The sequence below is a fragment of the Blastocystis hominis genome (assembly GCF_000151665.1).
Source record: "Blastocystis hominis, Singapore isolate B (sub-type 7) whole genome shotgun sequence assembly, scaffold_14".
NCBI lineage: Eukaryota > Bigyra > Opalinata > Blastocystidae > Blastocystis > Blastocystis hominis.
This window is the reverse complement of record NW_013171821.1, coordinates 256,633-283,122: the sequence shown is the minus strand read 5'-3', so window position 1 is coordinate 283,122 and position 26,490 is coordinate 256,633. Positions and strand designations below refer to the sequence as shown.

The window sequence follows — 26,490 nt, the reverse complement described above, 5'->3', positions numbered from 1 at the left end:
ACTCTCTTTGTGAACGGAGATGCTCTCGGCTTTGAGTTGGCCCGCGATGGGGTTATCTGCATATCTTTTTATTTTGCAAACAATATCTGGCAAAACAGACAGAATGTCTTTTCTTTCAATGAGTTGGCTCTATTCTATATTTTCTTATAGTTCCCAAAAAGAAAGGGAGCTGAACATGATGAAGATTAGCATCGAACAATCTGTGATATTTGATTTCCACATGAGGTTGTAATTCGACCAATCCATTCATGTGTAGATTGATAGATAATTGCCAGGAACGGTGTCAAACAACGAGTTTGGATGAAAACGATGAAATCACTCAAAACAACTGTATGGACCGATGCATGATTAAATTCCTGGAAACGGAGGATATAGTGAATAGAAAACTTGCTAAATTGACAAATCAACAATAGTGTGTTTGTCTCAAACAAGATACATCAATTCCTTTCGTGCAAACTCCGGAAGCACAAAGGAAGCTTCGTGAATCTCCTTGGAGTAATATCGCAGCTTGGGGAGCATTTCCTGCGGAATTTCGTGATTGGGATGGCTCAAATCATCTTCTACACCTCCGATTCCACGCAGATTCCCTACCACAGTCCTTCACGGCCAAAATAAACCCGATTTGTCCACAAGGATAGGTCGGAATAGTCGTATACGCATATCGGACCGACGAATACAAGGTGGCCGCGTTGTTCATCACACGTTTAATCAGGGGCAAATGCAGCCATTGGCACTCTCCCTGCAAAGAACCAATCGACTCTACGTTATACCTGCGTGCAAATGATTCCGCCCTTCCGAAGCGCAGATTTCATAGTGTTGTAAAAGGAGTTGGTGTACAAACTCTCCGCGGGACCTACACTCAAGAAAGAGCTTGAAACGGACCCACAGGATCAGACGAATCAACAATAATGACATCGAATTGATCAACTTGGTCCTTCACGAACAGGGCAGCGTCCATAAAAAGCTAGATCAAAGGTGAAGCACAAAAAAGTACCAATTCCAAGCGGGGATCGTCGAACGCGACGGCCGTAGAGGCTGTGAAATACTTCTTGGCCACATCCACTACACCCTCGTCGATCTCGCACATCACAATGCGTTCGACACCGGGGTGTTTCGCCACTTCACGCAGAACACCACCATCTCCCCCTCCGACGATAAGCACCTAGCCGTGAAATAGAAAATTCAAATGTACGTTCTTTGGGTTACGATGAGCAAACAGCGGTAAATGAGTGATCATTTCCTGATAAGCGAATTCATCTCGCTCCGTAACCTGAATTACACCGTCCAAAACGAGGACTCTACCATAGCTTTCCGAGTCAAACACAAGAATATCCTAGATTACAGTGAACATATAGCAAAACCTGGTATTTCGATTTCTCGTGATAGAGGACCTCCTTTACCTTTAAACCGAAACGCTGTCCTATGCATGGAACACAACGACCAGCCATAACCTGACCAAAGGGTTTCAGATTCGTAAAACCATCCGTTTTCAATGCTCATAATTTAAATAAGCGATAAAGTTAAAAAATAAAATTGAGCGAGAATAAGGAGTGAGGTTGGTTTCCAATCGATTAGTAATAATACCATATATTCGTAGCTATTTTTACCTCAACTACTGGACAAAGTGATTCCGAATGTCGAATAATCAAAATCGATTTTGGGCAGGATACGATTCGGAAGACGATTATAGCGATTATTCGTCTTACTCCGATTCTTCCGAGGAAGTGGTTCAACGCAAGCCTATGGAGAAGTCCAAGTATGTCATCGAATCCGATAGCGATAGCGAAGAAGAGAAGCGTATCGTCAAGACTCCTAAGTGAGTTTGGCTTGGTGTGGTTTATTTGCAGGGAGAAATATATGGATGAGATGAAGGAAGTGACCAGAAATATAAAGAATCACTTTAGAATCAATGACTGGGTCCAGTTGGCAAATGGTGGGAATTGGGATGAAAACTGACAACTAGACTATGACAAATTGAAGAGTCAGGTGGATGACCATGGTCGTGTTCTGAGTGAGACTGTTTGTGAGGGTTTTGGAGATGATGTGTAGGGCTATCCCGTGATGTACATCCGCGAGTTTGTGAAGCTGGACGACGCGATCAATAACACTTCGAAGGCGGATACAAAGAATTTTTCAAAGAATGTCGCCATGGCGTTCAACCGAATGAAGCAAACCATCAAGAAGGAGTTGAAGAACGCCGATTTCGCCCAGCTAGTTGCGGATTTCCGTGCCAACCCCATCGAAGAGAGCGAGTCGGAGCCGGAGCCGAGCGAATCGGAGTCTGGATCGGAGAGCGATTCGGGTTCTTCGTATGGAAGTGAATCGGAGTCCGGATCCGAGTTTGATTCGGAATCGGAATCGGATTCGGGTTCGGGTTCGGGTTCTGGATCCGAAGAGAGCGATAGTGAGAGCTCGGAGAGTGATGAATCGTACTATGATGAATCGTACTACGATTCGGAAGCCATGTCGTCCGATAGCGATTTCTCGAGCGACAGTGACAGCGATAGCGACAGCGACGAAGAGCCGAACCCCAAGCTGACGGGACGTGCGAAGTGGGTGCTGCAGCCGAAGGACATCGAGAAGCAGAAGAAGAAAGAGGAGGAGAAGAAGAAGAAAGAGGAAGAGAAGAAGCGCAAGGACGAGGAGCGAAAGAAGCTCGACAAGGAGAAAACCGAGCTCTCCGAGGCCGAAGCCGAGGCCGAAGTCGTGCGGAAGACCTACGAAACGCCCGAGAAACTGATGACGGCGGTGCGCTCGATCCTGGAGACGCGCGAGAAGCGAAGTTTCCTCTCCGTAGCTTGTCTCACGGCCTAGGCGCGTCGCTGGTGCTGCAGAACTTCAGCGAGCTGCTTCCGTTCGCCGCCGAGCTGGGCGTGAAATACCAGCTGCGCGTGCTCTCGCACTGCGTCGTCTCGCAGCTGCGCAGCGCGTCGCGAAGCGGCTCGCTCTCTCCGGAGGACTGGAGCCGCGTGTTCGAGCTGATCGAGTCGATGCTGTCGCTCGTGGAGTCGCATCCCTCGCTCTCCCTCGAGTTCTACAACGTCTACGAAGCCATCCGCGGCGCCAACACGCTGGAGGCCGACCTCCAAGACCTCGCCGCCAGCGACTCGCCCGCGCGCATCGAGGGCGATTTGGCGCAGTACGTCGCGCAGCTCGCCGCCGACTACGTGCGATCGCAGCAGCAGAGCGACGCGCACTCCACCGCCTACGTGGCGCGTCTGCGCGACGAGGTTCGCTTGGAGGGCCTGGCCGCGCGCGTGCAGCGCTACTACGCCGCGCAGCCGCGTCTCTGCGTGCAGATGGCCTTGCTCCGCGTCCGTCTTCTGTTTTTTCTCTTTTATCCTGCCTCACCCCCAGCCATTATCTCCGCGAGCCCGTCTATCGCGCGCTCTACTCCACCTGCCGCCCCGCGCAGCCCCCCGCGGATCTGTTCGCCACGGTGCGCGCGGCGTGCGGGCTGGTGTACCGCGAGGGCATCGCGGCGCAGCGCCTGGAGGCGGCGCTCTACGAGCTCATCCACCTCTCGGTGAACGGTCGGTTCGTGGCGGCGCGCGATCTGATGCTGATGGCGCACGTGCAGGAGCGGATCGTGCGCGCGGAGGACGAGCAGCGGCTGCTGTTCAACCGCGCGATGATGCATCTGGGCGTGGCGGCGTTCTGCCAGGGCAACATGGTCTACGCGCACAACTGCCTCGACGACCTCGTCAATCTCGGCACGCGCAGCAACCAGCTCCGCGCCCTCGTGGCGCAGGGCAGCGACGCGCAGGACGAGGAGACGCACGCGCTGCACGAGCGGTGGAGCGTGCCGATGCATCAAGTACGCCGCGGGAGAACGGGTGAACGGTAGTGGGTCAACCTGGAGCTGGTGGAGGTGTGCTATCTGCTCTCCTGCGTGTTCATGGACGTCGCCTCCATGGTGGCCGATGTGTGTTTTTGTGTTCCGACCCGCTCACCCGCAGCGAAGCAACATCTACAAGATCTCCGCCTTCTTCAAGCGCTACTACGATCGCTATCGCAGACACGTTTTCCTCCGCCCCGACACCGATTCGCTCCGCGTCCTCGCCGCCTACGAGGCCATTCTCGTGCTTTCCCCGCGGGACACTCACCTCTAGAAGGGCGACTGGCGCCAGGCCGTCGCGATTTCCCGCGGAATCGACGCGTGGCGGTTCCTCCCCGCGGAAATGCGCGAGAACGTGCTGGCGATGCTGGAAGGGAAGACGCAGACGCTGGCGCTGCAGGCGTTTTTGCTGGAGCGCGGCACGTGCTACCAATCGCTGAGTCTGGAGGGGCTCTGCGAAATGTTCAGTCTCCCCGCGGATCGTGTGCGAGCCGAGGTGAACCGGCTGCTGCTGCAGGGATTGGTGAGCGCGTTCTGGAATGAAGACGCGACGATGCTGCAGTTCGTGGAGACGCTGCCGAGCCGAGTGGAGATGCTGACATTGCAGATGGCGGAGAAGGTGAACGAGCTGGAAGATGCGAACAAGAGAATGCGGGAGGAGAAGCGAGAGGATGGGTACAAGGGAAGAAGACCGTTCAATATACTGAGTCAGCGAACGACAGGGAGAAAGCAACGTCCGACAAAGCAGCAGCAGCAACAGCAGCAGCAACAACAACAACAACAACCACAGCAGCAACAACAACAGCAGCAACAACAACAACAACAACAACAACAGTAGTAGTAGTAGTAGTAGTAGTAGTAGTAGTAGTAGTAGTAGTAGTAGTAGTAGTAGTAGTATGTGGGAAGTGTATTTGTGGAAAACAAGCATTGAATAAAGATACAATAGAGAAGAATAATTACTTTTCGTTAAGAATCATAAAAGAACGGTGATAAACAAGCTTAGCTACAGCTATGTCGCCAGGAGGAACTCCTGCCGGAGGGAGCACTAAGTAAATGGCAGAAGGTACACAGTTAAATGTACGTCCTTTATTAGGAAGGAGAGGATACTTTCTTGGCCTTCCTCTAGAGCGCTTTGGACCTTGTAACAATAGTTCACCTAAGGGAAACGCAAAATCGACTCCATACTTGTAGCAGTGTCACTAGTCTCAATAACTTGTGGATTTGTTGAATTGACTGAAACTGCCTCAACCGAGGAATTGGCAGTATTTGTATTCTGACTCAAAACTTGATATTGTGAAACAAAATAAGTTGTTTCCTTTGATTCTCTGCCCATGGACATGAATGATAGCAGATTCCAAATAAAATGATAAAAACTTGAAGCCAATGAAATCAATTATTTTTCCAAAAAAACGCTTCAATTCTTTTACTTTAACGATTTGTACGTTTTTTCTCACAAACATGTCTCTTTTTAAGGAAATTGCAGTGTGTGGAAGAGGCTACCATTTGATCCGTTCTTCGCGCCTTCTTGAATAAGGAAGCCATACCTTCTCAGATAGCGCTGTAAAACGTCCGAAATCTACCACTAAGTTTCTTATCCGAATGCTACCTCTTGCGGGGCGTCCTCGTGAATATAGTGTCCCATACCGTTCTGCAATACCAGTTGGAATTTTCCCTGCATATGTGCAATAATCAGCGGAGTGTCCATTCTCTCTCTTCCCGCTAAGATCAGCATTTTTATCGCAGGGGATTGAAGAAAACGATTCGACATGTCTTCGTACCACCCCTTCCAATACTTTTCTGTGTCAAACAAATTCGTTCGCCAGCGGAGAACGTGATTCTCCATCACCAATTGATCGGGAATGGAAATGCATGCGGAGGCACGATTATGCAGGAGATGGGTGTCGACACTGTTCAAAAACAAACAAATTGGAAGAATACCTCCAATCAATTGCATCCTCGTAACAATAAAACTCGGTGGGTCGCTTCCGCAGTACTCCCATCATCACGGGAAGCGATTCCAACGCAGTGCCTTCGACGACGTCTACGACGATGAGGCCGCGAATGCGATCGCGAATCGAGGGATCGTTAGCGACATGAACAGCGATACCGCCTCCCATACTTGGTGAAGGGATGGAGAAGAGTGTACCTGTGACCAAAGAGGATAATGGGAATGTTCTTGTTCTCTGGAGTGTCGGGAAGAATGTGATTAAGTAACAAGAGACACTCTTTGGTGAGGGTGGCTGCAGAAAGGTCAGACTCATTCTCTACGTGAGTGTTCCCTACTTTCGATATGAGGTAGATAGCAAACCGTGACAACGTAAGTCAGGTGCGTACATTCGGCAAAATCCTTTGGAATACTTCTTTACATCAATTCGTTAGACGATTAAAACTGCAAGGAGAGTAAAACTCAGCCCGCTTCCACCAGCTCCATGAATGCAAAACACGATCGGTCCTTCCTTGCCTGCTGCATATATTCTGTACGTCTAAAATCGAGTGGTGCTAAAGCGAGAACGTTATTATCGTCCACATGGTAATCTTCAGCCACATCAAATCCGTCTTTCCACGAACCTATCGTACTCTTTCTCCCTTTGTTTCTAGCAATCAATAAAATTGAAAAGCTCCACAATGACTGAAATGAATCTCCAAAACCTTCTTCATCTTCGTCAATTCTTCCCAGCCCTGATGGCGGTCTCATAAAGGAAAACATTTTGCAATAAACTTTGTTTTTCAAAAAAATAGTAGTACAAATGGATCATTTGAAGAATCATTAATTCTTTCGTACTGTTATGATGTTCTTGAATTGAAGTGTTCAGTCGAACTTGCAAGTACTGAGGTGGTAAAAAGAGTTTGCACTTTCTTCTACACACTCAGAAAGGGAATAAGGGGAAACTTGAGGGAGCGTCTAAAATAGTTTCGTTGAAAAAGGGAGCATTCCTTTAGTGTAGCTGCTTTTCGGATTTTTAGAATGGAATCATTGTGCGAGTCGATAGAGAGGATGAAATCTCTTTTATAAAAACTACTGCAGTAAGTAGGTGGAGCCGTGAGGGAGTGGTTTTGTTTCTTATGATAATAGTGTTTCTCAATGCATACACCCTTTAAAAACAGTTTCCATGGAAGCAAAACCGGAGTTTGCTTCTCTGTCACCCAACACTTCTTTGGCATATGGGAATACATAGCCTCATAGTACTCTGCTCTATAGAGTGGATATGAATTCTCTCCGAATAGCAGCACAAACGTTTTGTTTGCCATCATTTTGCGAGGAATATCTCGAATGAGCGGATTCGTCTTTATTCTATCACTGCACGTTGCCAGAATCCTACCTGTATGATCACTCTCACATTTCGCTCATTCAAAAACATTTCTGACACGTTGTTATAACATGGAGCCGAAGTGAATATGATGTATCTGATTCAAAAGCACAATGAGACACGCGTACTCGTTTCTTTCGGACAAATTCATTAACTGTTTTTGCAACAATGACACGTTGTGGTAAGCTTGAAACACAAATCTATATCCCAAGAAAAAAGGAACCCTACAATGCATTTTTTGGATAATGCTGCGAACTGCGCAACGTCGATCGTGGCTTTGCATCGAATCGATATTCCATTTGCTCCAAGTCCATTTCATGTGTTGACAAGGAGTACTTTACAACTTGCCGAAGAGCAAAAACGAAAAGGACAGCGAATAACAAAAGCATTGTAACTTAATAAAGAGAGATGTCTTCGCGATTGACAACAAACAATAAACTCACTGTGAGCCTTCATACATCTATTAAAAAGACTTACAAAAACAAGATCGGCAAGAAACAAAACAAAAGCAAATCCTAAAATAATGAGGAGCACATTCCCGAAGACATTTCCATCGCTAGACGAAAGGGAACAATTACAGTCATAGCAACGGAGGAATAGAGTAGAATTGTCCTCAAGCACATATTGGCCATTCACTGATTTGAGAAAAACGTATTGTTTTGTGCCATTGTGCGATTCCCATCCTTCAGTTACCACCTCTCCTCGACTATTCGTACAATTCCAACTACATTAAAACAGCAAAGCATGGCTACGTGATCGGAAAGCGCGTGTTCTTCTTCATCCGTTGAGTACACTTTAGTCGTTTTGCACGCATATACTGCAGGTCTTCGATTACATAAAACTCATCTACTATCTCTACCCAAGCAAGAACACTTCCATCGGTGACAGTGTAATTGTTTACTTTCATCCTATATGAAACTCTTTCGAAAAAAACTTACTGTTGCCCAAAAAAGTAGTCTTGATCATACCAGCAGTTGTTGTTGATATTGTAACCATAATACATATAAATATCGGTGATACTGAAAGTGTCATTTCTCACTACATCAATAGCTCTGTTTGTGTATTTGCTCCCCGTAAAACACCTTGAAACGTGACGATCACAATCTACTTCACATAATCGTAATAGGATCTACGATAAGCACTCTCGCCAAGTACTAGAAGAGACAAAAAGTACAACAATAACATAAAAAACTGTAATCGTTTAAGAAATCACTCCAACTATTGGAATTGCGAATATCCGGTATTCAATTTGTTTGTTTGCGCGATCTGGATCTTTGCTCTTTTTCATTCAGCTACCCTATCGGCGAGAAATAGCAAACATTTTCCTACTTATGCAATGCGTTTTGACTGAGAGAGACACAACTGTTCATTCCTGGTTTCTCCATTTCTACTATCTATCACTAGTTTGCTTGGAAATATGCTTTCTCGAAGTTTTTCTGTACTGAAAACACGGAATGTGGTCCGTGCTCTGTCGACCTCTCTCAAGAGCTATCCAATCAATGGCTTTTTTGATGCCAAGAGCTATGCTATTATTGGTGCTAGCGAAAAGCAAGGAAGTCTTGGATACATTATTTCTGATAACTTTTATCACAAGTTCCAAGGAAAAACCTATTTTGTGAATCCTAAAGGTTCCTATAGTGTCCGATCGCTTATACACTAGGTGGAAAGCTGTTTGACCAGCCGATTTACAAGTCTGCCTCCGAGATTCCTGACACCATCGAAGGAGTCGTCATTTCGATCTCTGCAAAGTTTACTGTGGACGCGCTGAAGCAGTGTCTTGAGCGCGGAGCCAAGTGGGTCACCATTGTTCCTGGAGGTTTCCGTGAGACCGGTACGAAGGAGGGAATCGAAGCAGAAGTGGGTTTTCGAGTCATGGTTGAATGGATAGAAGGAGATTGTGCGTCTGGCGAATGAGTACAAGTGCCGTATCATCGGACCGAACTGCATGGGAGTCTACGATCCTCGCAACGTGGACACGATGTTTATCGGCGACCGCGGTCTTTCCAAGCCCAAACTGGGTCCTGTCGGTTTGTTCTCGCAGAGCGGCGCGCTGGGCACTGCCCTGCTGAACGAGGTATTTTTTTTGGATTTCTCGTCATCCCAGCTGTCCGGCGCGACGCAAGAGCCCTGGATCTCTCGCTTCATTTCGTTCGGCAACGCGTGCGATGTGGACGAGAAGGACTGCATCGACTACTACGAGCAAGATCCCTCCGTGAAGCAGATCTGGGCCTACATGGAAGGCTTCCACAACGCTCCCGAGTTTATCCGCAGCGTGAAGCGCATTTCCCAGAAGAAGCCGGTCATGGTGCTCAAAGCCAACCGTGGAAACAGCGGCGCCAAGGCCTCCGCGTCGCACAGCGCGTCCCTCGCCGCGAACGACGCCGTCTGCGACCAGCTTCTCCGCAACGTAGCGTGCAAAGAGGGCGATTGACGGCCAGGCCGGCGCGATTCGCTGCGACGTCTGGGCGGATCTCCACAACATCGGCACGGTGCTTCGCAACCAGCCGCTCCCCAAAGGCCGGCGCGTTGCAGGTCCGCTTGTCGAAAGCGTTTTCATGGGTAGTGGTGACGGACGCGGGCGGTTTCGGCGTGCTGCTCGCGGATTCGGTGGACACGTACAAGATGAACCTGACGGACTTCTCTCCGGAGACGATCAAGAAGTTCCGCGCGACGTTCCCTCCGTTCTACGCGTGCTCGAACCCGATGGATCTCACGGGCTCCGTCAAGACGCACGAGTTCATCGAGGCCGCCAAGCTCGCGCTGGACGACCCCAACGTGGACTCGGTCATCTTCGCGTACCAGCCCGGCGCGCCCGGCCTGGAGCTCCCGCTGGAGATGGCGAAGACGATCGAGAAGAACTTCGGTCCGGGGAAGACCAAGAAGCCGTTCATCGTGCTGGAGTTCGGCGGGAAATACCCGGACGACGATGTGATTCGCGACTATCTGAAGCAGGTCGGCATGTCGGTCTATGAGTTTGGGCTGGGAAAGGCGTCGAGTGTAGCGGGCCGGAGGAGGGAATGCGCGTGCTGGCGAAGCTCGCGGATTACAGCGAGTATCTGCAGCGCATGGGAGCGGTCAAGAGCGAGACGCACCCGAAGATCGACGCGCAGCTGATCAACGGATATGTGAACAAGGTGGCGAGCAAGGGGCGCTACACGCTCACGGAGATCGAGGGCTACGACGTACGGGAGAGAGAGGCGTGCCAGGTAGATTCTGTCGGCGTGCGGCATTCGAACCCCCGATTACAAGCTGGTGACCGCCGGAAACGACGCTGCGGACTTCCTGAGCAAGGCGAAGACGGACGCGAAGGACAAGTTCGTGGCGAAGATCGTGTCCCCGGATGTACCGATTGGTTCTTGATCGATCGATCCGCGTGTAGATCATTCATAAGAGCGACGTGGGCGGCGTGAAGCTGGGTCTGACGACGCCGGAAGAGGCCTGCGCGGTGGTGAACGAGCTGAACGCGAAGTTCAGCAAGCAGGGCATCGACTATCACGGCGTGATGCTGTACAAGATGGTCCCGTTCGGAACGGAGATGATGATCGGAGCCAACCGCGACGCGACGTTCGGCCCGATCACGGTGTCTGGATTGGGCGGCGTGCTGGTGGAGGTGCTGAAGGACGTGGTGTTCAACATGTGTCCGGTGAGCGTGGAGGAGGCACAGATGTCGCTGGATAATTTGAAGACGCAGAAGATGCTGAATGGGTAGGGATGAAAGGGAGGAATGAGGGGAAGCTTCCGAGGACAGCCCGCGCTGAATCGGGCGAAGTTCGCGGAGTACATCGCGATCGTGTCGGAGATTATGACGCAGTGCGAGCAGATTAAGGAGATTGATATCAACCCGCTGATTCAGCTGCACGATGGATCGCTCACGGCTGTTGATTCTGTGTTCACTTTAAAGAAGAATTAAAACGTCAGTTCATTGAAACGTGTTTGATGGACTCACTTTAAAGAAGACTAAAAGTAATCACTATTTCTTTGTTATCATAAATGAGTGGTCACTGTACGGTTTCAGTATAGTAGTAGTAGTAGTTTCCTTGAATATCATGGATATCGGAATTACTGGATGAATATGCCTGATTGCTTAGAAAAGGAATTATCATCGTCTTTATCTAAGGTAGATTGTGAAGTGTGTGCTTGTCCTGCGAGCAGAAAGCTCAACGTGTTTAGTATCATGCCCAGTCTTGATTACACTCATCCTCGTGAATTTGGCCCTGGTTCTCGCACCTGGTACTTGGATTTTGGATGGGCACTTAGCTGTGTAGCCGTGCTTGTGGAAACCGCCGTGGTCTCATTAGAAAGTATGGACTGATGCTCTGCAGACGCTGCTTCCGTGAGCAGGCTCCTAAGATCGGATTCATGCACGTAAGGGGTATTTAGTGGGCGTCATGTGTAGTACCATTAAATGTTCTCGAGTAAAGATGAATAACTCCTGATAGTCTGTTTTTTGGAACAAACACGCTCCCTGCTTTTAGTCTTCCTTCTTGGAGGTGCTCTTGTTCAGTGTTTGGAATACCCCTAAAAGCACACTATAGAAGTAGCCGAAGTTCCGCCAATTGCTCAGGACGATCGAGATGATCACGAACGCCTACAATTAAGGCCACCACTCACACACACAATGAACGAACCAAAGAAATCACTAGTAGTACGACATGTGGAAGACCAGGGTCCACAAATAGAGGAGATGAGTACTTTGAACGCATAGGCGATCACTACGATAACGCAAGGTACCTACATCCCATCCTCATCTCTCTCCACTCCTACAATATACGCCGAAACCAGCGCCAGCGGGTCACGAGTCATGTTTTCGTCCCATAATCCCTCTCTGGCCACATCGATCGCGTTCATCATCATCCGTCGATACTCATCCACGATCTCCTTCCTCCCAATCGTCGCTCTCTTCTCATACATCTCCACCGCCTGTCCCAGCGCGTCCTTGTGCAGCTGCTCGAACGCCTCCTTCCTCAGGAAGCCGTATTCGGCGTTGACTTTCACTCGCATCAGCGCTTTGTAGAGCTACATCGCATCGTTTCCACGTTTCCCACCTCCACCGCGCCGCGCATGGCGTTGCTGCTATTCACCTTCGCCGTGGCGCCGAGAATGGTGAGTGCCTGCGGGAAGAGCGACCCCTCCGCGAAGAGTTCTCCGTACGCGATCGCATATCTACGCGATGACCCGCGCTATTCTTCGCCACTCCTCGAAATCCGCGGCATACAGCGGCGCGTGGTTGATGATCTTCGGCTGCAGCCGCGTGGCGAAGATGTGCTCGATGTACAGCCCCAGCAGCGAGAGGAAGGAGGGCTCCACCTCGCGGATATTCCCCGAGAAGTTCATCCGCGTGACCGGCGTGCCGGGATGCGGCAGACAGAACACGTCCACGTTCTGATAACAAAACTCGATTTGCTCCCGCGTCTCCCGCAGATCCGCCGTGCCGCGCGGCGCGAACAGCTGCGTCTTGTACGCCTCCATCTCCTCCAAACACGCCTCCACGCTCTCCTCGTCGCGGAAATTCTGCCAGTCGCGAACCAAAAAGTCGAGCTGCTGGAACGGCGCTTCGCGCTTCCGCAGCGATTTCTCCGATTCCGAGCGGTCGATCGCCTCTAGAAACGAGGGCACCGGCGAGCCCGGCGTCGTGGGCTGGCGTGGAGAGTCGAATCCGTGGGGAGAGAGGCGTTGTGCGAGGGCGGGAGAGGAATCTCCGTTGAAAACAACGCGACTGTACCTAAAAAGGAAAGGAGCGCAAGAGCGGAGACTCTGAGAAGAGAGCGAGGTTCTGGAGGTGGTCTTCTTGAAGTCGCTTCTCGACGTTGTAGATTTGATAGGAGGAAAGCAGAGTGCTCATGCCGAAGATGCTCGTGGTCAGCATCTGCCCGGTCAGGCAGTCGAACATGCCTTGAGTGTCCATGAGGAGAACGCAGACGCGGCCTTCGGGAACGGCAGAAGATGAAATTACGAACGGCTCGCTCCAGAGCCAGATGCCCTCCGTGTTGCGATCGCTGCCGCCTTTGTAAGAGAAACCGTCGTAGGGCTCGTCTTCGTCCTTTGCAGACATGCTGCCCTCCAGAATTGACCCTCCGTAGTGCATCCACTCAGGAATGCTGCCAATTTGCGTACGGCCGTGAATCTCGCCAGCTACAGTCTATCTCGGCTTAAATGCAATACAATTCGTAGCACGCAAATAGCGAAGAAAGAAATCAAGAAGAAAGGATTTGCCACTACGGAATGCACCCACGACAGAGACAACAGACACCGGAATATCAGGAGGAATCTCAAAGAATAATCCCACAGAGTCGATACCCTCTCCACAATCGTGTGCAAAGCCTCCCTATTTAACACAAAAGTATTCGAGTCTGAATCGGTTGATAAAATCTACAATCAACAAAAGTACACAAACAGTGTACCTGAACTGCTTGTTCCTTATAAATTGTTTTTAATTCAACTTCCTGATTATGAATTTCTGGTTGGTCAGTCATACCAAAATAATTGTGTACTTTGGTTGCAAAATAGGAACGGGTTGTAGATGGGTTATTGTGTGTGTGTAAAAATAAATTGATGAAGAAATCATGTGGGAAGAACTCAGATTGAGGAGAAGGCATTTTGTCAGGATATGAATTCGAAGATCTGGGTAAATAATATGTATGCTGTCTATTTTGGTTAATGATACAAGAGAAAATTATACTTTTTCGAGATTGTGTAATCGGAACGTGATATCTGACGATGTTATTGACTTGTAATATGGAATTCGGTAGAGTGATACTTTTGTGATATCTGAGAGTGTGAGGAGTATTGGGTAATGAAAACAGTTGTTTTAATGTGTAAAAACGGATTGGTCTACACACTTGTTGTTGTTGTTGTAAAAGATAAATGTGAAGTCTTATTGTATTTACGGCGATACGTTTTCGGGTGTAACTCAAATAGCGGTTTTAAAGAGGGCGGATTAGTAAAAGCGTGTTTGTGTGAAAGATAAGTTGTAAATGATTGGGTATAGAATAGTTGTCAATACAATAGAATTAAAACTGGTTTAGTGGAAACAAAGGCATATATCTATATAAGTACACATATTTACAGTCACACAGAACACTCAGGTCACAATGAAATCGCATATTATGATTCATTTTCTCGCTACTGGAGAGGCACACTATTTGCAAGTATGGAAGTCACATCTAATCCTTAAAAACGTGAAAGTGAAAGCAGACTATCAATAGATTTCGATTCAACATTACGAAAAGAATGAGGCAGATCAACATTCTGTAAATTTGGAATATCTATGTCCATCAAGAAATGTCCATTCAGCCAACTTTCTAGAACGACCGACCGAATATTATAAAAACTGTACTGCTCCGAGGCGATCGACGTTAAAGAAGGAAGGTCTATGCATTCGATCCATCCAATCATAGCTTGTATACTTCGCATTGTCAACGAACAAGATCCATCTGCTTTTCCACCCAGCGAGGTTTTGCCTAGTTTCATCGACTGCAATGATGGAAGATCTAGAATATTAGCACTTAATTCACGATAAATACTTTCAATTGTTATTGTTATCGGACCATAGAAAGCAGTATCACCCAAAGAAATAATTTGCAGATTTGGGAGATCTACATCCAACCAATTCAATCCATTTACCTCGAACCACGAATGAACAATAATAGAAATTGCTTGATTCCTTTCCAATTTTGCCAATTTGAATGGATTGTAATTGTGGACAATTCTTCAATTCAAAGTCTCCAGCATAATCACTAAAGCTCCATTCACCAATTTCAATCGATTCTAATGATTCACAATTCAGAATGTGGAATGATTTCGATTTATCGCACGACTTGTACACTTCTTTGGAATCAAGTGATTCCTTGATACGTTTTTTCAATTTTGTGAATGAATTCTTGCCTATCTTTAAGCTCTTCAGTTTTTTGAAGCCATCAAGTCGAAATGATTCTACAGAACAATAGCAATCATCTCCAATCTCAAATGATTCAAGAGACGTAAACAGAGAAAAATCAATGCTGGTAATAGAGCAATCATTGCATGTCCAGTTGGGAATCTGAATGATGGTGGAGCGTTTATCAATCGATTTAACATATTCAATATCATACACTTGGGGAAAAATAGCAGAATGAACATCTAAAATGAAGATACAACATTGATTCAACTCTCGACAATTGGATATAAAACTTTCCCAAATGATTCAGGCAAAATAACATTTTGAAGATTTGGAATATCTATTAATGAGCAGGGCATTGCTGAAAGCATTGCAATACTTTCTAGTGTAACAGAACGACAGCGATAAAAACTAAATCCCAGAGAATTGATTGACTGCAGGGTAGGTAGATCTAGTCATATTACAGATGTTGAGATCCTTTCCACCTTTCATGATCAATTGAGACGTAGGATCATAAAGACTTCCACAAAGTGAAAATCTACCGAGTGTAATGGATTGCAATGATGGGAGATCTATACAGATTATTACATTCAAATTCATTCATTTAATACTTTCGATTCTGGTTACGAAGGATTCACTGAATACAGAATCCCCTAAAGAAATGGATTGTAGATTAGGAAGATCTAATCATTATTCATTCACATATTCAAAATCATGTCATTTCTTACCTCGAACTACAAAGGAACTTCTAAAGAAATTCGGTGAATAATATCCAACTGTCCCAATTTGAATGGATTGTAATTGTGGACAATTCTTCAATTCAAAGTCTCCAGCAAAATCACTGAAACTATATTCACCAATTTCTATTGATTCCAATGATTCACAATCCAATATGTGGAATGATTTCGATTCATAACACGACTTGATTGTTTCTTCATATGATGCAAATCCCCAATTAACCCTTTTCACTTGAGTAAATGAATTACTTTCGATTTTCAGAGTCTTTAGTCGATTCAATCCATCGATTTTGAATGTTTTCACTGATTCAAAACAGTTGTTGCCAATTTCGATTGATTCAACCAAGGCAAAACGAGAAAAATCGAACAATGTGTAATCCTTCTCGTTACAACACCAATTAGGAAGGATAATAGATGTGATAGATGAATCAAGTGATTGAACATAATCAAAGTGATATAATTTTGGAAATAGTAATTCCGACACATCTAGTTAAAACAAGTCAAATTAAAATACTGCAAACAACTGGTTCTAAGACATTATCAAATGAATTTGGTAGATCGACATTTTGAAGATTTGGAATATCTACATACTATCAATATTCAATTTTCGAAACTACTTTCCAATGTCACAATACGAGGTTGACATAAACTATTGCCCTCCGAAGTAATGCTTGTTAGATTTGGAAGATCTAGATTCAATCATTTCAATCCATTTCATTTATACTTCGCATTATCAATGAGCATAAAGGATCATCTTCGATTCCATATAGTGTCCATTCGCCGAGTTGAATGGATTGTAATGATGGAAGATCTATATCAATCATTGCATTCGAATTCATTCAATACTTTCGATTATATTGGATTCGGATTCTTCAAACGATTCATCACCGATAATAATGGATTGTAGATTTGGAAGATCTATGCATTATTCAAATCTTCAATATCTGTTCAATACCTCGAATCACAAACGAACGATGATAAAAATTGCCTGAACAACTTCCAATTGTCCCAATATGAATGGATTTCAATTGTGGTAGATTCTTCAATTCAAATTCGCCAGCAAAATCACTGAAACTCCATTCACCAATTTGAATGGATTCCAATGACTCACAATTCAATATATGGAATGATTTCGATTCATCATTGCCATACCAATTCTTATTGTGAGTAAATGAATTGTTTCCGATTTTGATAGTTTTCAATCGATTCAATCCATCGATTTTGAATGTTTGCACTGATCCAAAACATTCATCCCCAATTTCGATTGATTCCAAATTATACAACAATGAAACATCCCAATCTTCCAATATACAATTGTCAATCAGTTTCAAATGTTTCATTCCAATATTTAGTGGTTTGCTTCCATCTCCTTCATATTTTCCACTAATATTACTTTCAATTCCATTACACCATTCACAATCATTCACTAATTTACCATATCGATCATACACTTTTCCAATTCCAAATCGATTATCATCACACCAATATCCTTCATATTCAATACATCCATTATTATGATAACTCGTTCCATATCCAAATCGTTTCCAATTGATCATTATGCCCTTGTACAACAATAATCCATCATCATCATACATTTCACCATATCCAAATGGAATTCCAATTTTACCTTCTTTTTCTTTTTCGTTTTCTGTAAACACCAATCCTTCAAATCGACTTCCATGATCCAAGTCCACGATTCCTTCTACTACCACTCTATCATTATATGAAATATCACCAATTTGATGATTTCCAAGCACTTTCAACACTTTCTGCTCATTGAGGACAAAACCTTGATTCATGAATACTCCATTATTGAATTGCAATACTACACATTGTCTAGTACTCAATATGAGTGAAATCCAGCCATTTGGTTTCCATTCTTTACCCAAACATCCCTGTACAATCTGGATAATAGAACTATCAATATAAAAGTTATTAATAGCAGAATTGATAAAATCGACAAACTTTTGCATCGAAATACTAAAAATAGTATTCTGTACCTTACACAATAAGTCCTTACCAATCTTTTTAAATACCGAATTTCTATTTGATACTCGTGTTGAACCATAGAAAATACCTCTAAAGCATTGAACAGTCATGTTCTTCCAAACTTGAATCCCTATTTTTACTCTGTAATTTCTTCCAGTTACCATTCGTAATACATATAAATGCATATTTCACTCGTGAGCCATTCTATCATACCATTAGCTCTAAAAACGAACTCTAATGTATCTGCATACAGTTTATAATCAATCCATCACGGCAAAACCTCACGATGTACGTTTTCAATACAACAAAAAAGAAAAAAGAGGAAATGCAATAGCCGGGAATCGAACCCGGGCCTGATCCGTGGCAGGGACCTATCTTACCACTTGACTACTATTGCTCGAAATTCCTCCCTCATAGAGATCATTTAAGGTAAACCATCACCGACCTTTATTATTTTTCACTAACAAACAAACCACAAAGCCTAAAGGAAATAATCAGGAACCTTTCTCACCAAATTGAACTTTTCGTCACGCGGTGCCGGGTCGAATTGTGTACTACACCTTATCTCCCACAAATCACAGCCTACAAGGACTTTTGCATATTTTCACTCACCTCCATAATCGCTGCCTGGTTTCCACATCGGTAGCAATAATTAGGCGCAGAAAAGATAGTACAGATACGATTATCATGTCCCCATAAATAGCCCTATCCGTTAATTCTCCGCTAAAAAACAAACCGCTTCACACATCTGGTGAGCACGCGAGATGAAGTCCAGATTATTGGTATGACAAAATTTGGTAGTTACGTCCTGGAAATCACACAAAAAACGAAGAAAATACTCGGCCAAAAGTGTAACCAGCGCCTCGTGATGAAACTCCATAGCCAACACGATCGTCTGGATCGGACCACACTAAGTCGGAGATCGCTCCTTCATGGGGAGTTTCACGAACACGATCGAGTTTACGAACTTGGTCCAGTGTGTCTAATGATGGTGACAATCCACCATGGAGAGCAAAAATGCGGCCTTCGATGAGAGCAGTGATCGGGAGGTAATCGAAAAGATCGGTAAACGCCTTCCAAACATCGGCATTTCCGTACTTGCGCACACATTCGTCGTAAAAACCGTAGACCTGGGTGATCTGACGGCTTTCATGATTTCCACGCAAGACCACCACGCGATCAGGCCATCGAACCTTCAGTGCAATGAGCAAAGCTGCAGTCTCCAGAGAGTAATAACCACGATCAACATAATCACCTACTTTTCATACCCCAATAGGATGCCTACCCATAAACAAATAGTTCGTGTCAGGAAGATCGCCACCAATTCTGAAGAGTTCCATAAAGTCATAGAACTGGCCGTGGATATCCCCACACACTGTTACGGGACATCTGACAACTTGAATATTGTCTTCCTTTCGAATGATTTCCTTGGCCTTCAATGTACGAAACTAAACAAATATACTTTATCACATAATTCGATTAGCACGCTAGCAGGCAGTAATTCTCGGTTACGAAGTTTCTCCAACTGCTCTTCGATGTTATCAGACACAGGTTCAATAGGCTTTAATGTATTTTCATCGGGAAGGGCTTCCATTTTCAAATAAGATTTTTATCACAGCCAAGAATCACCGAAATAAGCAGGAATCTTTCCAAAAATTGAGATGTGAAGAACGACAGAAAAAGGCACTATTTCAAGATTCTTGGAAAAAGGATTGTTGATGTGTAGTTACAAGCATAACAAATCATCTGGAGAGTATACTCTTAAGATTTCGGATTCGAACTATTGTTTTTCTCAATAATCAAGGAACTGATAGGTCTTATGCTAAATAGATTAGATTCATTAAGATTCTGCGTTCATTGCTAAACTACCAAAAATAAGGTCGATTTTAGGAATTCAGTACAATCCTTAAATAGAGATAGACATTATTAGTATTGTATGAAGATTTAAATAGCATGAAATCCACTTATTATGACCTTGTCGATAGGTATTATAGTGGGTTTTGTGGTAGTGGAGATGAAGTGGAAGTTCGGAATGATTCTGTGAGCATTTTCGGTTAATCCTTATTTCTGTAGAACGAAGAGATAACAGGAATTGTCAAGCAGTGTAGTATTACCGCAATCAAGTTAGATGTACCATCTAATACCCCCTTAACTGTGCCTCGTTCCTCGATCGTTTCAATTAATCACAGCAGTAAGCGTTGGGTTGCAATTTCAGTGCTAGTCCAGTTCAAGAATCGGATTCCTATTGAAGTGAATGATCTGATCTCTATTCCGCAAGGAGAGGACCGAGTAGATCCTAGCTTTTTCTGTCACTCTCTAGGATGTTCGTTGTCTGGGGGTTGTTTTACGTCAGAACGCTCCGTATGCGAGTGTACGCGTTCTAACGGGCCAGAATATGACAGAAGTGACCAACGTATGGCTGAAGAAACTGCAGTTTGTGGCTAAAGGCTTTTCGCTAGGTATCGTTGATTGGAAATAAACGATCTAGATATGTACAATGAATTAGGTGAAGAGGAGATGAATATTTCCTATAATGCTCTCTCAGAACTGTTTGGAGTGGATCTCATGAATCAGTTGGCATCTCTTTCCGAGTTCTTCAGTCCACTCAAAAACCGAGCCAAGCTCTACAGCAATCCTCTCTTTCTCCATGATATGATGAGTAACGACAAGATTAAGCAGTGGAGCAAGGACATGTTTCGCAAAACGAAGGCAGTTGCTACGCGGCTAGTCAATCCCACTGCTTCTTCTTCTTCTTCAGATGATGATGATAATAATGGTGGTGGAAATGGAGATAAAGAGGGGGGCAATACGAAGATTTCTGGGAAAGCCTCGTCTCCGATTCGTGGAATGATGCCACCCTCTGAATACCTGAGCGATGATGAATTATTTAACATCGATTCGAATCGAATCGAGAAGAAGGAATCTCCAAATCTCGGCGATGTTGTGTGTCTGACTTGTAATCGATCGCAAGACGTTTCGCCCGAAGAAAAGCCCAATTTCTTTTCGAAACTCTTCAAACCAAAGAAGAAAACGGAAGGGCAGACGCCAACTCATGCTGATTCCATGTCTTCCTATCCAGATACGCTTCAATTTCGATTCTCTTCTGATTCGGATAGTGAAGAAGAGGAGGAAGAAGAAGAGGAAGAGGAAGAGGAAGAAGAAGATGTGGAAGAAGAGGAGGAGGAAGATGTGGAAGAAGATGAAGAAGAAGAAGATAATTATAATGATGATCTTGATCTCGATCTTAACCAAGATGATGACGAAGATCTGTTCGAGCGATGCAGCTTCGATCATTTCTCGTACGACGAAGGCATGACGCAGAACCTGAAGCCCATGCTGCAGCGACGAAGCAGCGAGCAAGGCGCTGTGCCTCGACTCCATCGATCGGCTCGACGCGTCCCGCGACCGACCACCATTCCCAGTCCCTTCAATACCGAAGTCGAGCACTCCAAGTGCGTCTGGCTCAACGTCAATTCGCAGGTTTTTTCCCTATCTTGCTCTCAGCGTTAGCATCCTTCTGTCACGTCGTCGTTCGGTTCAGGACGAGGCCGATCCTATGTGAGTCCGCCTCCTGCGCACTATTCGTCGCCCGAAGAGTCCTTTTTGAGAGAACACGATTCCTCCTCTCCCGAGATGGGCGTGTTCGTCTCGATCGACTCCACGGAAGGTGGGCAAACGCAGGGATTCGACTTCGAGCAGTACGTCAAGGATGCAGAGGCGTCGTCTCGCACCAAATCCGGATTTTACGAGTCCACCGGCATCGAAGTCGACAAGGCGCACGTCAACGACGATCTAGTCGGTAGGCTTTGACGGCTCGGTTGGTTAGCAGATCTCAGTGCGCTGGGGATTCCTTTTAACTCCCCGACAAGTCTCAGGAGTCCGCAGGAAATGTCCTCGCAGCCTTCGCCGCTCTCTCAATCCTCGCAGCAGCAGGTCTCATCGCCTTCGCAGTCCTTACACTCCTCGCAGCCGATGAATCACGACATTCTGAAGGATTTCTATCTCCCCGAGGAGGAGGAAGAAGAAGAAGAAGAGGAAGTGGTAGTCCCGGAAGGATTCATTAAGCCTGGCGTGGTGCGCAGAAGTCGCCAGTTGCGTCTGGAAAAGGGAATCGGAGTGCGTCGTGTTCCTTCGTTCCGGAAACGCGTGGTGCTGCTTCCTCCACTGCCAATCTCAAGACAGCAAGATCGAACGAGGGATGCCAACAAGGAGAAGCAGGTTCGGTTCTTCACGAATGTGATTTGCCATGAATACCAGAGCTATTAGTTGATTTTTCATCATTGCTTTTGTGTGGACTGTTTGAGAACAAACTCGATTGACTAATGGTGCTTTCTCCGACGGGATTTCTTGCCCTTCTTACTCTTCTTGGACCCTGCCTGCTCCCGGATCTTACGCATCTCCTTCTCAGAAAGACTAAGGAATTGATCCCCTCCACTTTCCCTACGTTACACTCTCCAAAACCGCCTTTTCTTCCTCATCCAGCTCTTCCTCCTTCTCGTTTAAATCCATATCGTCATTGTTCAGGAGCGTCTCGTCGTCCACTTCGGGTTGCTCCGGCTGCTGCTCCTGCTCTGGTTCCTGCGAAGCGTTCGGATCGTCCCCTTCATATTCGACAGTCACCGTGACCTGGTCTGTACCAAACATATCTTTTGAAAACTTGTCTTGCACGTCGTGCTGTGATGTCACTAGAATCAATCCAATTCGCTTCAACTCACCTGTAGATCGAGTACCCTCTGGCTCCAGCAACCCCAGTTCTTTCTCTCTGCGAATAAGGTTCCGTTTTCTCTATGATAAAACCAAAATAAGAAAGCTACGGCCATTTTTTCGAGCACACGATTCTTTTTGTCTCGTAGTGCCTTCTTTGTAAGGTAATCGATCTTTTTCTGCTGCTTTCTTTTGTGAAAACCCAGGAGATATTGTCTACAGTAAACGAGCCCCTCTGCTTTTACTCTCTGTCGTTTTCGTCAAATATCACCTCGTCTCCCTTTTTCTGTTTCATTCTCAGAAACAAGAGAAAAATACAAAGATCTCTTGTCTATTGGAATTCCAGGTTTCGAGGCGACTTTTGTGATTTTTACCCTTTTCAGAATCGTTGGAATCCTGTAGAGAAATTATGGTGTTCGGAAACTACAACGCATGGAGAAGCCACCCGGCTGTCAATCCTAAGCTTTATCACGCCTTCCCCGGTTTTAAGTGGGCTGTCGGAATTTTTGCCGTTTACTGTACCGGCGAATGGGTGTATGTCCCTTCTTTCTGCTGATCACGTTCTAGGTACAAACGCTTTATTCACAAGCCAAAACAAATTCGGGATGGTCACTGAGTCTGACGCTCCTCCTTAAAATGAATTATTCCCTGTGTAATCAATTTTGATATTTGACTGTTTGTTTGTACCCTTCATTCCGGATTTTTCGTACATGGTCTAGTTTTCTCTCAGTTTCTTCCAGAACCGCTAGCATCAACAAACACCCCATAAAAGACCTCAGGATTCCCACAACTCTTTCATTTCGGGGTAGTTCTCTACCCATTTCTGGTACGCCTTTCCGGGCGTGAAGTCCCACAGCCATCTTCGGTTGCACAGCAGGTTCCACACCAGTTCTCGGTAGTTTCCCTGCGTGTGCGCATACAAGTACTCTCTCTGGAACTCGTTCATCGCTGCCCGTCACTCCGCCTCCTCTCTCCTCCTACGCGAGATGATGTCGTTCTTCTCGAACATGTCCACGAACGCGTCGAACACCTCGAAGCTGCACTTCCCCACCGTCAGGTTGTGCTTCTGTCCCAGCTGGACCACATCTTCGAACTTGATCTGTCGCTCATTAGCTCCGCCCTTCCCTACGAAGTGGTCGTACCGGTTCTCCACGGCTCCGATCACCACGCCGTTCCGCAGCGTGTTCTGGAATGCGATGTGCGGCGTGGGGGGCATGGGGGTCTCGGGCTGGAGGGGCGGGACTTCGCGATGGAGCTGCGCGGCGCGCTGCTGCGGGAAGTCGTCCAAGGCGCGCTCCTGCATCCAGTCCGCCTCATCGAACACGCGGAACAGCGAGGGCAGGTAGAGCTTCCGCGCGTGGATGCTACGGTGGAGGGAGGGCGCGCGCACTACGGCCGGTTCTGGTACTCGAAGAGCGAGTAGTCGTGCAGCGCGTTGTAGTCGTCGATCGCGATCAGCACCGGGTATCTGCGTCCCACGCGCCCGCTGCGCCCTACTCCGTGCACTCCTCCAGTTCCCGCTTCACGTACGCCGCCACTTCGTACGACTAGCTTCGCACATTCACACGAATTTCCTACGTCACGCGCGCTGTTCACGCCGTACAGAACCAGCTGGTCCACCGTCAGCCGGCTCGCCGCGCCCGAGTCGATCGCCTACGTCCCACGCGCTCCGCGTCCCTACCGCGCCGAACTGCGACTTCGCCCAGAACAGGGAGCGGTCGAAGTGCCCCTTCACGCGCACGTTCCGCAGCAGATGGCCGCTCGTGATGTGCAGCTAGTCGTCGTCTCCTCCACACAGCGCCCCTACGTCCAGCAGAAGCTTCTGACAGTGCTCCGGCTGCGCGAAAAAACCGCCCGAGCGACGCGTCATCGGAATCACCTGGTAGCCTGCCTCGCACACACACCCCGATGCTACCTCGATGGGTCCACACGCGCGCAGAGGGAATGAACCACGTGATCCAGTTGTTACGACGACACTCGTAATACACGCTGCGAAGAACCATCCTGCAATCGAGCTACTCACCACGCACAAGTACGATTTGCCACTACCCCGAGGACCCGTGAGGCACAAGAACGGATAAAAGTCGATGCTTTCTCCCGCCTGGAACGCTACCTATCACCCCGCGCCTCCCATACTCACCATTCAGCTTGGATATGATCCGCAGAGCTTCCTTGCGAATTTGCATTGTGTTCATAAGCGTCAGTTCTCTCTGCTTCTCAAAACCACAGTAGAAACTAGGACTCACCTCACTAATCACACCCTATACTCATGAGGAAAGTAGTGCTTAAATTCCTCGTCGTCAAAATAGACAATGTCGCCCTCTTTCTTCTTACTCAAGTCAACACGCTTTTCTCTAGGCACATTTTTCAGATAATCTCGATTTCGAATTCCTTCCTTATAATCATCCTGAATAAACGGGAATTCAGGGAAATCGGGCAACTCTACACCTTTCTTTGTGGATTGTTTTTCATTCGCATTGGGAGTTGCTGTCTCGACAGGTTCTCCTTGTTTCGCTGCGGAATCGCTGTTGGCAGCCGATTCGCTCTGAGTTGCAAAGCACCGAACGGTACGATAGAGTGCAACTCTCCTCGCGGAAGAGATTGCGATGCGGTTCCTCAAAGCAATCGAGAGCATTGGAGAGAAAATAAAAAGAAATCGATCAAATCTCCCCATTTCTCTTTTCTCTGTATTTAACGAAAATCAACAAAAATATCATAATCATCATTATTATTACTATAACAAACAACCCTGAGTAGAATACAAACTACACATGCAATTGAGAAGCTTAGAAGCACTTTCTGTGGACAATGGTAGGACCAGCCTCGTCGTACTCGGACTTGGCAATCCACATGTTGTGGAAGGAAGACAGGCAAGCCAGCAGCGATCCTCCGACCCACACCATGTACTTACGCTCAGGAGAAGCCAGCACCTTCACCTTGATGCTAGGAGGAGCCAGAGCCAGCAGCTCCTTCTGCATACGCTCACCAATTCCAGGGAACATGGTGGAACCTCCAGAGAGGACCACGTTGCTGTAGAGCTCCTTACGGATATCCACATCGCACTTCATGATGGTCGAGTAGGTGGCATCGTGCACACCTCCGTGACGAAGCTCCTTACCCAGCATAGCAGGGTTGAACAGAGCCTCGGGCACACGGAAACGCTCGTTTCCAATGGTCACGATGTTTCCATCGGGCATCTCGTACGACTTCTCCACCACCGAAGACTCCTCGGCAAGCTTCATCTCCTTGTCGAAGTCCAGAGCCACGTAGCACAGCTTCTCCTTCATGTCGCGCACAATTTCACGCTCAGCAGTAGAAACCAGACTGTATCCACGCTCAGACAAGATAGTCTGCATGTACTCGGTCAGATCACGACCAGCCAGATCCAGACGCAAAATGCAGTGAGGCAGCGAATAACCCTCGTAAATGGGGACAGTGTGCGAGACACCGTCACCGGAATCCATCACGCAACCAGTGGTACGACCCGAAGCGTACAGAGACAGCACAGCCTGAATCTGGACGTACATGGCAGGCACGTTGAACGTCTCGAACATAATCTGAGTCATACGCTCTCTGTTCGCCTTAGGATTCAAAGGAGCCTCGGTCAGAAGCACAGGATGCTCCTCAGGAGCGACACGCAGCTCATTGTAGAAGGTGTGGTGCCAGATCTTCTCCATATCATCCCAGTTAGTCACAATTCCGTGCTCAATGGGGTACTTCAGATTCAGCACTCCTCTCTTCGACTCAGCTTCGTCTCCAACGAAGTGATCCTTGTTCTCCATACCCACCATGTACACAGGATGCTTGGGACGTCCCACAATCGAAGGGAACACAGCGCGAGGAGCATCATCTCCAGCAAATCCAGCCTTACACATACCGGAACCGTTATCAATCACAATAGACTGCACTTCAGCCATTCTCGAGGTTTACTTGTATTAAAATTAATATGACTTACACTTTGATATCCCGTACCGTTAATTGTACAGTGGTTCAATTCGCTTGATTATCAAGCTTGCTCCAGTAACTCGTTTTTTTATC

General features: G+C 46.6%; 14 protein-coding genes; 7 read left to right on the top strand and 7 right to left on the bottom strand.

The window, feature by feature from the left end:
• Positions 1 to 423: 423 nt before the first annotated feature.
• Positions 424 to 1,500, bottom strand: GSBLH_T00001865001 (uncharacterized protein; the record flags this gene model as incomplete). The annotated part of the gene is made up of 8 exons (XM_013040340.1): positions 424 to 560; positions 592 to 739; positions 771 to 853; positions 883 to 964; positions 995 to 1,162; positions 1,193 to 1,333; positions 1,362 to 1,420; positions 1,452 to 1,500. 8 exons carry the CDS (start codon positions 1,498 to 1,500, stop codon positions 424 to 426), a joined length of 867 nt encoding a protein of 288 aa, XP_012895794.1.
• A 134-nt stretch (positions 1,501 to 1,634) lies between these two features.
• On the top strand, positions 1,635 to 2,345 carry GSBLH_T00007045001 (uncharacterized protein; the record flags this gene model as incomplete). The annotated part of the gene is made up of 5 exons (XM_013040339.1): positions 1,635 to 1,816; positions 1,848 to 1,933; positions 1,964 to 2,019; positions 2,050 to 2,302; positions 2,329 to 2,345. 5 exons carry the CDS (start codon positions 1,635 to 1,637, stop codon positions 2,343 to 2,345), a joined length of 594 nt encoding a protein of 197 aa, XP_012895793.1.
• A 394-nt stretch (positions 2,346 to 2,739) lies between these two features.
• On the top strand, positions 2,740 to 3,530 carry GSBLH_T00006339001 (uncharacterized protein; the record flags this gene model as incomplete). Its single annotated transcript, XM_013040338.1, has 2 exons — positions 2,740 to 2,782; positions 2,815 to 3,530. 2 exons carry the CDS (start codon positions 2,740 to 2,742, stop codon positions 3,528 to 3,530), a joined length of 759 nt encoding a protein of 252 aa, XP_012895792.1.
• A 316-nt stretch (positions 3,531 to 3,846) lies between these two features.
• GSBLH_T00001864001 (uncharacterized protein) lies at positions 3,847 to 4,676 on the top strand (the record flags this gene model as incomplete). XM_013040337.1 has 3 exons in its annotated part: positions 3,847 to 3,925; positions 3,960 to 4,082; positions 4,113 to 4,676. Exons 1-3 carry the CDS (start codon positions 3,899 to 3,901, stop codon positions 4,674 to 4,676), a joined length of 714 nt encoding a protein of 237 aa, XP_012895791.1. The 5' UTR covers positions 3,847 to 3,898.
• Positions 4,677 to 5,301: 625 nt separating this feature from the next.
• GSBLH_T00001863001 (uncharacterized protein) lies at positions 5,302 to 6,533 on the bottom strand (the record flags this gene model as incomplete). XM_013040336.1 has 7 exons in its annotated part: positions 5,302 to 5,414; positions 5,445 to 5,745; positions 5,777 to 5,956; positions 5,985 to 6,120; positions 6,147 to 6,198; positions 6,229 to 6,321; positions 6,351 to 6,533. The coding sequence occupies 7 exons, from the start codon at positions 6,531 to 6,533 to the stop codon at positions 5,307 to 5,309; spliced, it is 1,053 nt and encodes a 350-aa protein (XP_012895790.1). The 3' UTR covers positions 5,302 to 5,306.
• Positions 6,534 to 8,563: 2,030 nt separating this feature from the next.
• GSBLH_T00001861001 (Acetyl CoA synthetase subunit ?) lies at positions 8,564 to 11,074 on the top strand (the record flags this gene model as incomplete). XM_013040335.1 has 10 exons in its annotated part: positions 8,564 to 8,774; positions 8,807 to 9,003; positions 9,035 to 9,220; positions 9,251 to 9,553; positions 9,585 to 9,678; positions 9,710 to 10,118; positions 10,148 to 10,328; positions 10,357 to 10,488; positions 10,526 to 10,851; positions 10,882 to 11,074. 10 exons carry the CDS (start codon positions 8,564 to 8,566, stop codon positions 11,054 to 11,056), a joined length of 2,214 nt encoding a protein of 737 aa, XP_012895789.1. The 3' UTR covers positions 11,057 to 11,074.
• A 178-nt stretch (positions 11,075 to 11,252) lies between these two features.
• GSBLH_T00001860001 (uncharacterized protein) lies at positions 11,253 to 11,584 on the top strand. XM_013040334.1 has 3 exons: positions 11,253 to 11,376; positions 11,412 to 11,511; positions 11,543 to 11,584. The coding sequence occupies exons 1-3, from the start codon at positions 11,321 to 11,323 to the stop codon at positions 11,549 to 11,551; spliced, it is 165 nt and encodes a 54-aa protein (XP_012895788.1). The 5' UTR covers positions 11,253 to 11,320; the 3' UTR covers positions 11,552 to 11,584.
• Positions 11,585 to 11,608: 24 nt separating this feature from the next.
• Positions 11,609 to 13,619, bottom strand: GSBLH_T00001859001 (uncharacterized protein; the record flags this gene model as incomplete). XM_013040333.1 has 9 exons in its annotated part: positions 11,609 to 11,734; positions 11,764 to 11,877; positions 11,911 to 12,162; positions 12,192 to 12,309; positions 12,341 to 12,868; positions 12,900 to 13,278; positions 13,309 to 13,414; positions 13,444 to 13,515; positions 13,548 to 13,619. The coding sequence occupies 9 exons, from the start codon at positions 13,617 to 13,619 to the stop codon at positions 11,618 to 11,620; spliced, it is 1,758 nt and encodes a 585-aa protein (XP_012895787.1). The 3' UTR covers positions 11,609 to 11,617.
• A 4,603-nt stretch (positions 13,620 to 18,222) lies between these two features.
• On the bottom strand, positions 18,223 to 19,386 carry GSBLH_T00001858001 (uncharacterized protein). XM_013040332.1 has 6 exons: positions 19,211 to 19,386; positions 19,034 to 19,181; positions 18,588 to 19,003; positions 18,485 to 18,556; positions 18,335 to 18,453; positions 18,223 to 18,302 (listed from the first exon to the last, which is right to left on the bottom strand). Exons 1-6 carry the CDS (start codon positions 19,340 to 19,342, stop codon positions 18,230 to 18,232), a joined length of 960 nt encoding a protein of 319 aa, XP_012895786.1. The 5' UTR covers positions 19,343 to 19,386; the 3' UTR covers positions 18,223 to 18,229.
• A 1,995-nt stretch (positions 19,387 to 21,381) lies between these two features.
• GSBLH_T00001857001 (uncharacterized protein) lies at positions 21,382 to 22,040 on the top strand (the record flags this gene model as incomplete). XM_013040331.1 has 2 exons in its annotated part: positions 21,382 to 21,547; positions 21,578 to 22,040. 2 exons carry the CDS (start codon positions 21,382 to 21,384, stop codon positions 22,012 to 22,014), a joined length of 603 nt encoding a protein of 200 aa, XP_012895785.1. The 3' UTR covers positions 22,015 to 22,040.
• Positions 22,041 to 22,067: 27 nt separating this feature from the next.
• On the bottom strand, positions 22,068 to 22,747 carry GSBLH_T00001856001 (uncharacterized protein; the record flags this gene model as incomplete). The annotated part of the gene is made up of 5 exons (XM_013040330.1): positions 22,068 to 22,161; positions 22,193 to 22,433; positions 22,464 to 22,533; positions 22,563 to 22,668; positions 22,698 to 22,747. The coding sequence occupies 5 exons, from the start codon at positions 22,745 to 22,747 to the stop codon at positions 22,068 to 22,070; spliced, it is 561 nt and encodes a 186-aa protein (XP_012895784.1).
• Positions 22,748 to 22,850: 103 nt separating this feature from the next.
• On the top strand, positions 22,851 to 23,122 carry GSBLH_T00001855001 (uncharacterized protein). XM_013040329.1 has 2 exons: positions 22,851 to 22,986; positions 23,020 to 23,122. Exons 1-2 carry the CDS (start codon positions 22,862 to 22,864, stop codon positions 23,066 to 23,068), a joined length of 174 nt encoding a protein of 57 aa, XP_012895783.1. The 5' UTR covers positions 22,851 to 22,861; the 3' UTR covers positions 23,069 to 23,122.
• Positions 23,123 to 23,217: 95 nt separating this feature from the next.
• On the bottom strand, positions 23,218 to 25,087 carry GSBLH_T00001854001 (uncharacterized protein; the record flags this gene model as incomplete). XM_013040328.1 has 12 exons in its annotated part: positions 23,218 to 23,400; positions 23,434 to 23,551; positions 23,582 to 23,816; positions 23,846 to 23,920; positions 23,950 to 23,999; positions 24,031 to 24,105; positions 24,134 to 24,226; positions 24,260 to 24,339; positions 24,368 to 24,456; positions 24,489 to 24,561; positions 24,593 to 24,687; positions 24,720 to 25,087. 12 exons carry the CDS (start codon positions 25,085 to 25,087, stop codon positions 23,228 to 23,230), a joined length of 1,524 nt encoding a protein of 507 aa, XP_012895782.1. The 3' UTR covers positions 23,218 to 23,227.
• Positions 25,088 to 25,186: 99 nt separating this feature from the next.
• On the bottom strand, positions 25,187 to 26,369 carry GSBLH_T00001853001 (uncharacterized protein; the record flags this gene model as incomplete). Its single annotated transcript, XM_013040327.1, has 2 exons — positions 25,187 to 25,358; positions 25,516 to 26,369. The coding sequence occupies 2 exons, from the start codon at positions 26,367 to 26,369 to the stop codon at positions 25,187 to 25,189; spliced, it is 1,026 nt and encodes a 341-aa protein (XP_012895781.1).
• Between the last annotated feature and the right edge of the window lie 121 nt (positions 26,370 to 26,490).